Here is a 12,051-nt window from a genome sequence, read left to right as displayed (position 1 = left end):
TACAGTTTTATTTATTTATTTATTTTTTACTATTTAAAATAACTTTTCTATTTGAATATATTTTAAAATATAATTTATTCCTGTGATTTCAAAGCGTAATTTTTAGCATCATTGCTCCAGTCACATGAACCTTCAGAAATCATTCTAATATTATGATTTGCTGCTCAAAAACATTTATTACTATTATTTTGTTGAAAACAGCAGAGTACATTTTTTCAGGATTCTTTGATGAATAAAAAGATCCAAAGATCAAATAAAAAGCTTTTGTAACGTTATACACTATACCATTTAAATGCTTGAAGTCTGTATAGATAGATTATATATGTGATAAAAATTAATACTTTTATTTAGCAAGGAGAAAACATAAATAGTAAAAATATTTTTAAATGTTACTGTTTTTGCTGTACTTTGGATTAGATAAATACAGGCTTGGTGAGCAGAAGAAATTCTTTTTAAAAAACATTAAAAATCTTACTGTCCAAAAACGTTTGACTGGTAGTGTACGTTCTATAAATTATAATTTATAATTATAATTATAGGTGACGCTTTACATACAAGTTTCATTTGTTAATGTTAGCTATTAGTTACATATAGCAATACATAATTATGCATGGACTAACAATTTGTCACAAAGGAGGTCTGGAGACAGGCGTTCGGATCCAAATGCAGGCTTTATTAGAAGGCGTGGTAAACAGACAGGGTCAATCACCGGCAAACAACAACAACGAGGAAAATCCAAAGAGTAGTCAAACACAGGCAGAAGGTCGGGGCTGGCAGCGAGAATCAAAACACAGGGAGGAGTCCAGGAATCAAACACAGGGAAAACAGACACGGAAAGAAACGCTCGGAAATAAAGACCATACGGAACAATAAGACTTCGCCCCGGAAGTGTGTGTGTCTGTGGCTTAAATGCATGTGGGTAAATGTGAAACAGGTGTGTGCAGCAATCAGTGCAGTGGAAAACGAGGAGCAGGTATGTGCAGTGATTGGTGCAGTGGCTTGTGGGGATTGCAGTCCAGAAGTGTGGTGCAAGAGTTCATGATGACAGGATCGACCAGATACGTGACACAATAAAATAAAAATATTGATAAAGCATGTTAATACCAATTTTTTCTAATACATTATTAAAAACAAATGTTGTATCTGTTAATATTATTTCATGAACCTGGGCTAATATGAACTAACAATAAATATTGTAATAAACATATTGCTAATTATAAGTACATTAGTGTTGCCAAAATTATAGTAATTCTGGCTCATTTTAAGCTCACTATGCATGCAAGTCAATCTTAAATCCGAATGTAATCAAAACTTTCACTTTCAGCCTAAATATTGCTATAATTTCAGATAATTAATTCCATATTCACTATCAGACAAACAAAAAACTAAAGGAATAAAAAAGCCTACTTTTAAACGTTTTCCTCCTTTTTAGGTAGCCTATATCTCAAGAAAAAAATCACATCAAGAAAAATATAGAGTTACATCTTAAACGTATAAGTTCTTATAGTGAGAATATAGCCTTACTAAAAAAGGTCTTAACAAGGCGGTACCTTTGATGGCACGTTTCTTACTGATAAGTTGTGGGAAACTGCAAAGGATGAAGTTTACAAACCAGATGTCCTTTGTTCTTGAGACCAAATGCGTTAGTTGTAATTGTGTTTGAATGTTATATGATTCTAATATTATTTTAACCTATCATGATTATTTTTAATTATTCTCATTTTAAAAATATAGGATTATAACTTCAGTTTGACACTGCAAACTCTATTAAGTTAAAGTACCCTAGTTTTTGCACAATAATTCACAACATTATTAATAAGAATAAAAAGAAAAACTATTATTTGATCGTATTAATGTTGTCTTAACGCAGTTAGCAAGTGTTTTTACTGCAGGCGACATCAATGAATGTTTACTCTAACAATTTATTCACCAGTCAAAATTACGTCTGCGACCCCCGCGCACCCTTTTCATGTTAAATTCGCGAACTTTTGACCTCTATTTCAAGATACCGACACGAGGCAGGGCAGGTAGGAGGAGACTAAAGCAAAACCAAAGCACACCTGGACACTTTTAACTTTGCACCTGTGCAGTGCGCTACTGAGAATCTCGCCGTTTCATTCATCCAGCTCAAGCCCATCTCATGGATCGCACCGCGGAGTCTGGAAGCCTGCCATCCCGTGATACCGCAGAGGACGACCCGGGTACAGGGGATGGAGGAGCCGCTGCAGCACCCGAAAAGCCTCCTTATTCCTACGTCGCTCTCATTGCGATGGCTATTAGAGAAAGCGAGGAGAAGAAGCTGACCCTGAATGACATCTACAGCTTCATTATATCCAAGTTTCCATACTACGAGAAAAACAAGAAAGGATGGCAGAATAGCATCAGACACAACCTGAGCCTCAACGAGTGCTTCGTGAAGATTCCCCGGGAGAGCGGTGGGGAGAGAAAGGGGAACTTCTGGACGCTAGACCCGGCGTTTGAGGATATGTTTGAAAAGGGGAATTACAGGCGAAGGAGGCGCGTCAAGAGACCCTACCGACCACCACCCTTACCGTCTGGATTTAACTTCACCGAGTCGTACTGCCTGCAACAGGAGCCCGTTTACTGGCAAAGCCCGTTCGTCAGCACCAGCTCCTGGAGTCACCAGTCCAGCTCTCCGACGCACATCTCCAGCTACCTGCAGCCCATGCTTGGGAACGCGCGCCCTCTGTCTCCAAACGATTACGCCAACTCTCCCGTGACTTATTACCACGGTCAACACCATCACCTTCACCCGTCCTACAGACCGTACCACCGGCATCCGAACGCTCTGGTGCCCCTGAGCGGCATGACGCCACCGGTGAGCCCGGGCGGAAGCTCCATCTCCACATGCTGCTACCCGCAGCAGAGCAGCCACCCTGAACTGGTACATCATCCGTTTGACTGATAGACAAACATGTGAAAACTGAATATAAGTAGGCTAACAGTTTCATTTGGATCTAAATTTGCTATTTTTGTCACGTTAACCTTTGGAAATGTTAAATGTGCTGTTTTAAGTCAAACCGGCTGGCTCATGCTGCATACGTTTGATTACTGTATTCATACAGTAATGGTTTTACAGTTGTGTTTTGTGGATTTTCGTCAATATAACTTTGTTACATCGTTTAACGACTGTTCATCGTTTAAGAACTGTTAAAACGCACTTGGTTATTAGTATCCATAAATTTCAACAAATGCATTAAGATAAATAAGCATATTTATTTTTTACTTAAATGTTGAGGTAGTGAATTAAGGATCTTGTAATGGATGTACGGTTTGCAAACAAGTTTGCCGTTTAAAAATGTTTTTGCTTATTATATTTGCTGGAAACTCTTTGCACAAGTTGAGTTCTTTACATGCAAAAGTGTATTTTCTTTAAAAAAATGTTTTGTATATTGAATAGACATGTTCAGTGTCTGCATTTCTGGAGTTTAAGAATATTTTTATATCTAAATGTTCATAACCTGTTCGAATTTTTCTCTGATAAAATTCTGATAACTGGTCATACAAGTGTCATTTATTTTGTATATTACTAATTGCATTTAGTCAAACTTAAATAAAGAAATAATATTTTGGTATATACTTACACACATTTATTTGTAGCAAAAGAGCATTACTAACTTTTAAATGTATTTGTAGCAAAAGGGCATTACTAACTTCTCATATTCAATATATAATCTATCCAGTGTCTGTATAAATGCTATGTGCACTGCAAATACGTAATTATAATTGAAATTCATTATTATTTCTGATTAAAATTGTTAATGGGACTATTAATCCGAAATATGAGCAAGATCATGGTTATATGTAATTCTATTAACTTCATAATACACTGTATAGTTAAATGGCACCCCCTTGTGGCCTTTTGATACAATTTCTGCAAAAAGATGTTATAGAATTTAATTTTTCATATACGTTTATACAGACATACTATGTTGATTGATCACTTCTTATATAATTAATCTGAACATATATATATATATAAATATATATAGAATATACACTACCAGTCAAAAGTTTTTGGACAGTAAGATTTTTAATGTTTTTGTTTTTGTAAAGAAGTCAGTTCTGCTCACCAAGCCTCACCAAAACAATTTTGAAATCATTTTACTATTTAAAAAAACTGCTTTCTATTTAAATATATTTAAAATTGTAATTTATATCTGTGATCAAATGCACAATGCTTCAGAAATCATTCTAATATGCTGATTTGCTGTTCAAGAAATATTTTTTTAGTAATTATACACTATACCATTCAAAAGCTTGGAGTCAGTATATTATAAAAATTAATACTTTTTAATAGAAAGGAATGCTTTTAAATAATCAAATGTGATAATAAAGATATTTTGTTACAAAATATTTCTATTTCAGATAAATGTTCTGAACTCTCTATTCATCAAAGAAACCTGAAAAATTATACTTTTGAGCAGCAAATCAGAATATTAGAATGATTTCTGAAGGATCATGTGACACTGAAGACTGGAGAAATTATGCTAAAATTCAGCTTTGAAATCACAGGAATAAATTACATTTTAAAAATATTCAAATAGAAAACAGTTATTTAAAATAGATAAAATACTTCAGAATTGTATTATTTTTGCTGTACAAATAAATGCAGGCTTTGTGAGCAGAAGAGACTAAAAAACATTAAAAATCTTACTGTTCAAAAACTTTTGACTGGTTGTTTACATATATTAATCTATGGGGGCCACCTTCTCTAAACATGTTTCTGTGATTCCATTTGCAGATTGCAGATCTTAGGCATGTGATGTGCAAAACACTGACTACAGCTTAAACTGGTCATTCCCTGACCGAAAGTGCCTTTATACAGAAAATATAATATCAAGTTTTATCTTGACATAAAAACCAGCCCATATTCAAACACAAGCTGCTGGCTGAACAAACAGGAGATCATTTGTATTAAAAGACGGAGTGTCAGAATCCCAAGGATAGACGAGGCTCTGAAACTGTTGCCATGGTGAGGAAAGACTGTTACTTTAACAGCTAAATTTCAAAGAATGTTTGATGCATTGTAAGTGCAACATGACTATTAGACTGTGCTCTCAGGCGCAGGGTTGTAGCCCATCCATAATTTCCCTTAAAGGGATCTGAGGACTCTTTCTACAACTAGATTTGATTAGTTCATGGGCTGTAAAGATATTGCAAGTTTTTGGTTTTCCCCATCACCTCCAGTAACTTCCCTGCGGTGATTGGCTGTCTGGCAGCGGGGTGCACTTTGGCCCGCAATGACTGGTGGGCAGGGGGTTGAAGGTGGGCGGATGTGGGGTCTTTGGCTTTATTTTACTGTGAGTTTCTGTTCTGCACATACACTTCCTGTTTTCACAAGCTGCGAGCTTTCAATGGTGCAGTGCATTTTGAAGGCTTGTTATCATCAAAGCACTGCTATAGTCTTTTAGATGGCTGAAAAGAAGACCTATAAATGTCTGTGCACATGATTAAAACAGCAGGATTCAATAGTGTTTTCAAAAATGGACCTGAGATTGTACAGTTTGGATTACAAGACATTATTTTTTTAGACTTATTTTTTAGACAAATGCACTGCGGATCTTTGTAATGTGAGGGGTTTTGTTAGGCCACCGCTTTTAAACTGTATTTGTTTTCTCAGCAATAAAATAATAGCCTTTTACTAGACGTCTCCTTGCTGAAAGCAGACATCCTTATTTGACTGAGTGACTGGTGCTTTTAAGTGACTTCCCCATGGACCCATAATCGTTATTCGCTGTCAGTGGCATCCAGAATTAGAGCTTCCTTACTCTCTCACAGGAAGACACGTCTGACCGGTTTTATTTAAAAATGAGGAAATAATAAGTTCAGCAATTCAGAGTGTTATGCACAGCATTTACGCATACAGGTATCACGTGATAACTAGTGTTGGATAATACTAGTAAACAGTATACTGGTGGTGAACTAATCAAATAATTGAATCGAGTTTTTATAATAAGAGTTTTATGTTATTAGGATGTTTTTATTCAGTTAGAGCTGGCGTGACACCGCCCACCTTGGAAGACTGACTACAACATGAGCCAATAGTATTCGAGTACGGGGTTTGACTGCGCATTTGATTGGTCGAACCTACTAAACGAATACGCCCCCTACAGTGAAGCGTTCATATTTTCAGTCTAAACAAGAGGTGAATGAGAATCTTTTGAGTGACTGAACGAAATGGTAATGTACGTCAGTCTCGTACACTTATGACACGCAATTCAAGTATTAAAACTGACCGACTCTTTGGCGAAGCGGTTAAGCGAATGATTCAGTGGCTCATTCATGCCACTAACGTTAGTCCTCACCAACTAGCGTAAAATGAATCTTGGTAAACAGATTCAAAAGATTCGAATCACTGGAGTGAATCAATAAACAACATATATTGATATATTTAATTTATTTGTTTATTTTTAATTAATAGCTAACAATGCATAAATGAGACTGAAATGAATTAAGCAATTACAGTGACAGGTTTCAAACGAATGCAGCATGCCGCACGCGTGGAAACAGACCTCAAAAGCAGAGGAAGCCAGACGGTGATGTGCTGAGAAGAGTTAGGGACCGTTAGTATTGTTTAAAACGTTTTGAAAAGTGTAAACATTTGTGACATACAGTATGTATCAAAGTTACAATCATAACATGTGTATGTAATGAAGAAAATGGCGTCAGTTTATTTACTGGCGTATGTTATACTCCAACGCTTTCTACAAATACAAACGTGAAGGATGAATGACGGATTTCATGACGTGCAAACATTTTTTTATTGACAATATTCTGCCGTGCATGAATGACAACAAGGGAGAAAAAGAAAGAGAGAGAGAGAGAGAGAGAGAGAGAGAGAGAGAGAAAGGAGGAGGAAGCAAGTGAGTGCGAGAAAGAGGAAGAGAGAGAGAGAGAGAGAGAGAGAGAGAGACTAGTACACAACTATGTCGATGATCCCTTCGAGTTAGGAACGCGGTGCTCAACGCGCAGTGCAGACGGCCACTTTAACACCTCTTAACCACTAAGGATTGTCAACTCTTCTGCTGTAATTTCAGAACGTTCAAATACTGGCGTCTTGATCGGTGACCGAAATTCAGGCGCCAGGAAGATATCAATTTTCAATGACAAAGTAAAGGAGCATCGCTGATTCTGAAGATGGAGAAATGAACCACCGGTGAGGCTTCAAGGTAAGTTCGCGCTGTCACATTGTCATATTTTGTTTCATGTTTCCCATCACGACAAAATGAAACGATCATGGTGGCTTACGCAAAAATGCGTTGACACCTGCCATTTTAAAAATGCATCATAAATAATGTGGTATTTTTAATGGCTACGACTTTATAGACACCATATATATTCGACAGACGCGTAGTTTAAAATACAGTATAATATTCGTGACATTTTTACGTTGATGTGAGATGATGTGCGCCACGTTTCTCGGATATTGGCCCTCCAGCCGGCTTTGTAACCCTAGACAGTCCGACAATTCATCACAGAGCTGCAGTGTGTGCTTCAGATACATGCACTGCATATATGATATTAGATATTGATTAATATGATATAATGTAATCCTCATGTCAGGAACACCATACTCTGTTTATGATTAATTGCGCTTGAATTCTGCTTTAAATTGATTTGATCATTTTTCATTGATAATGCAAAGCATAACTGTAGTGTGCATAAACAACCTGTCTGCCTTTACAAGAGATAAATATTGTTTATTTTGACTGTATTTAATATACACACTAGTATGCACTGCTTTTATTTTCTTTAGCAGGTCATTGGGTTGATGCAAACCTTTGTACAGTGTTATATTGCGTATAAATGTTGCATAAAATGTATAAATATACATGTATTATAAAAGTTAAATATGTAGTACAAAAAAATATTCTGTATTAATTGTGAAGCTTATGTGCAACATATTTGATTTTGTTTATCTTTCAGTGCAGTATACTTCTACATATTCTCTTTTCACAGTGTATTACTTTTACTTCTTTTTAGCTGTTTAAGTTTAGTATTACAATAATATTTTGTAAATGTGATTTAAGTCGTAGCGATCATAGAATTCTGTAATTATTTAATAAAATGATTCTGAATTACTTTTTTACTTGCGTATTCGATTGCTGCTAGCAATATCACTATTAAAAAGTGATATTAGTCATAATATGTGACCCTGGACCACAAAAAAATAAAAGTCATAAGGGTCAATTTTTTTAAGAGATATATATGTTAATTCTTCTTGTTTGTGAGAGAAGTGTCAAAGTCCAATTTGTAAACAGATCATTGAATGAATCAGTTAATTTGGTTCACAACATTGTGAGTAAATGTGACCCTGGAGCACAGGACCAGTCATAAGGGTTAATTTTTTTTAATTGAGATGAATAAGTAAGCTTTCTATTGATGTATGGTTTGTTAGGATCGGACAATATTTGGCCGAGATACAACTATTTGAAAATCTAGAATCTGAGGGTGCAAAAAAATTGCCTTTAAAGTTGTTCAAAAGAAGTTCTTAGCAATGCATGTTGCTAATCAAAAATGAAGTTTTGATATATTTACAGTAGGATATGTACTAAATATTTTATGGAACATGATCTTTGCGTAATATCCTATCATTTTGACCCATACTACGAACACTACTTGCTACAAATATACCCGTGCTACTTAAGACTGGTTTTGTGGTCCAGAGTCGCATATGAATGCTATATTGTTCTGCACATTTACAAGCAAAGTGTCTTAATAATTATTTATTATGCAGCATATGTTGCATGCTCTCTCTCTTCTCGCTGAATATTAATTGAGCGTCTTGAGGTCACTCCCTGCCTCTGTAATTGGTCCAGTGGGTTGTAACAGCGAGTAAACACTTCATGCATGCTCAGTATTGTATGACTTGATCTGTTGTAAACATCTCTCTGTGTTCAGCAGTGGGGTCAGCTGTAGATGAGTTTCCTGCACCATGCCGCCGGGGGTCTACGGCATGCAGGATGTGTGGGAGAGGGAGGGTCGGCAACAGATCAACATGGAGTTCCTCCTCCCCACGGGGATCTACCTCAACTTTCCCGTAGCCTGCAGTGACACCATCAGTACCATCAAGAAGGTGAGAAGACCCTCTGACCACATGCAAACATAGGAGAACATAGAGAGTTTTTGTAATGAGAATCAACATTTTTGATTAAAAAGGACAAAAAAGCACAACCACAATTATGGTTTGTAGACTTTGGAAGTCTCAATACATAACAAAATTAAAATCATTATTTGGTAAAATATCTTAACATTATGTCTTAACACTTTGTTTATGAGAGAAGAGTCAAAGTCCAATTTGTAAACAGATCAATTTAATGAATCGGTTGATTTCGTTCACAAAATAGTGAGTAAATGTGATCCTAGACCACAAAACTAGTCATAAGGGTCAATTTTGTAAAATTGAGATTTATACATCATCTGAAAGCTGAATCAATAAGCTTCCCATTGATATATGTTTTGTTAGGATGGGACAATATTATTCGAGATACAACTATTTGAAAATCAAAAAAATCTAAATATTGAGAAAAATGTCTTTAAAGTTATCCAAATGAAGTTCTTCGCAATGCATATTACTAATCAAAAATGATTTTTGATGTATTTACGGTAAGAACATTTACTAAATATCTTCATGGAACATGATCTTTACTTAATATCCTAATGATTTTTGCCATAAAATTAGGGATGCTCATTTCGGTTAATTTTCCTGACCGACAACCGCTGCTCGTTATCCGAACATTAACCGTTAACTGATAAAATTAGAATAATAATAATTTAAAATAAAAATAGAATGCACGAGTATCTGTGATGATACATTAAAAATACAAGCAAATGTTTCATTTTAACGTGCAAACAGCAGCATACAGAGTAACAACAAAAGCTGTACTGACATACTTAAATTATCGCTCATCAGCAGCGGTTCTGAGAACAGAGAAAATCTGAATGAAAAAAAAAAAGAATAATATAAATAGGCCTACACTAAATATGTATAAATTAAATAACTACCTAATTAAGATGACAAAACTAAAACACACTGAATCCTTTTATGCGCTTTGAAGAACTGTACCGGTCTTATTCTTCTCGTCGGACATAAAAATATATAGCAGGCCAGCCAATACCTCAGTGTGCCTAGTTTTTAACATGTCCACATGCTGTATGGATAGGCAGGACCGCTGCCTGTTAACTTTTAGATCCGCGAAAAAAACACCATCACAAAAACCCTTTCAAATTGCGGTTCGGGACTTCCATCCACTGTCATATGCGTGTGGAGAAGCGCGTGTTTTACAGCGTTCAGCAATAGCCAATCACAGACATGTATGTTGATTTGATTATCACTGTGGCCAATCAGAGGAGGCTATGTTACAATCCACTCACCAACCAAAGTGCCGGTTTCAGTTTTGCTGACTTCTACACTTTCGCGAACTCTCTTATTAAAACAAAGTGTTGGCATTATATAAATAAGAGATTAATTGTGCAGTCTAAAGGTTATTTTATTACTTTTTAATAACTTTATGAGATTGCGATGAACTACTCTAGGATGAGTGATAGCTTTCCAGTGATTGTAACGGGAGCGCCTATTGCGTACTTTCTAGACTATAATTCATTCAGAATTTGAATACATTCACTCACGGATTCACTCTCTGATAACCCAATAACGCAACTTGTCATTGAGTTGCATATAATACATCTGTTTACTAAGTAAAGGTGAAGCGAAATATGTCTGTACAGCCACACTGCACGTGTCGACATGCGCGCGTGAGTAAACAGATAACTTACAAATAGCATTATTTCTTTCACCATGCAGCAAACGTAAAAAAAAAAAAAAAAAAAGAATAGAAAAAAACCCTTTTAAACCGTTTAACTGATAGTAATAATCGGTTAAAATTCTTACTGTCGGTTAACGGTTAAACGGTCAATATGAGCATCCCTACATAAAATCTATCATTTTAACCCATGCAATGTATTTTCGGCCATTGCTACAAATATACTTGTGCTACTTACAACTGGTTTTGTGGTCCAGGATCACAAATGTTAAAAAACACAGCTGTAATAATTAAAATAACAAATACTGCTAATAAAAAAAGAACAAACCGCTGTTTAAAAACTCACATTGCAGAGCATTTTACGTACACAAAAGTATTTGATTGAAGGATGGTAATTAAAAATCTGGTATTTATTTTTTATTTAATTAATAAATAAAATGGCTTTAGAAATCTCTATCTGAACAATTTAAAACTGACTTGTAAAATGTATTTGCAAATGATATCTAAAAGTAAAAACTTGAAAGCAATGCCGTGGTTTAAAAAGTAAAATGTTTTCTAATACTGTTTTTCCCCTTTTTACTTTTAATATACCCTTGACAAGTTTTGTTATTTGTACTCTTGCTTGTACAATATGCTTGGTTCTTATGAAAAAAGAAAGTATTTGATTGAACAAATGAGTTACACACTGTAATACAAGCAGTATGCCTAGTAAAATGTCAGTCACTACTAATGATAATGGACAAGTTGAAGACTTTACTGCTAGGAAGACTAATTCTGTGCTGGTTTAGTGCTGGTAGACCAATATAGGCATGATGTTCGCTACCACAAAATGCATTTTTTTCTAGTGAATGTAGTTGACTACGGAAGTCTTACTGGTCTAGCTAATCAGTAGGCCTTTCAGCATTGTATGCTGGGTTATATCATGGCTATTAGATTCTCTGCAATAAATTTATCGGAATCAACTGCAGTCAAACCCATCTTAATTTGTGGCTTGTGTCTTAGATGGTGTGGAAGAACGCCAGGAACGAACCTCTGTTCAGTGCCCTGAGTGACCCGGATGCCTACGTCTTCACCTGCATCAACATGACCGCGGAGCGGGAGGAGCTGGAAGATGAGCAACGTCGCCTGTGTGATGTTCGACCATTCATGCCAATTCTCAGGCTGGTAGCCCGGGAGGGAGACCGAGTGGAGAAGCTCATCACCACCCAGATCAGTCTGCTTATAGGAAAAGGTTTGTGTCACACTGGTCCTCAGCTGACCTCAC

The 12,051-nt window shown here is 35.9% G+C and overlaps 2 protein-coding genes across 3 annotated transcripts in view; both read left to right on the top strand.

Annotated features, from left to right (window-relative positions):
* Positions 1–2,131: 2,131 nt before the first annotated feature.
* foxl2l (forkhead box L2-like) lies at positions 2,132–3,409 on the top strand. The gene has a single exon (XM_073823483.1). It carries the CDS (start codon positions 2,141–2,143, stop codon positions 2,924–2,926), a length of 786 nt encoding a protein of 261 aa, XP_073679584.1. The 5' UTR covers positions 2,132–2,140; the 3' UTR covers positions 2,927–3,409.
* Positions 3,410–6,943: 3,534 nt separating this feature from the next.
* pik3cd (phosphatidylinositol-4,5-bisphosphate 3-kinase, catalytic subunit delta) overlaps positions 6,944–12,051 on the top strand; it is a 31,131-nt gene continuing 26,023 nt past the window's right edge. The window contains exons 1-3 of one of the 2 annotated variants that reach the window (XM_073823039.1): positions 6,944–7,193; positions 8,929–9,100; positions 11,790–12,018. In XM_073823039.1, the coding sequence (XP_073679140.1) occupies positions 8,960–9,100; positions 11,790–12,018 (370 nt within the window). In that variant the 5' untranslated portion in view covers positions 6,944–7,193; positions 8,929–8,959. Of the gene's footprint in view, positions 7,194–8,925; positions 9,101–11,789; positions 12,019–12,051 lie in introns of both variants that reach the window. The other variant, XM_073823040.1, reaches the window with a different exon arrangement.

The sequence above is a fragment of the Garra rufa genome, chromosome 18, assembly GCF_049309525.1.
Source record: "Garra rufa chromosome 18, GarRuf1.0, whole genome shotgun sequence".
Lineage (NCBI taxonomy): Eukaryota > Metazoa > Chordata > Actinopteri > Cypriniformes > Cyprinidae > Garra > Garra rufa.
Note: the sequence above shows the minus strand (reverse complement) of the source record. Positions and strands in the feature narration are given on the sequence as shown.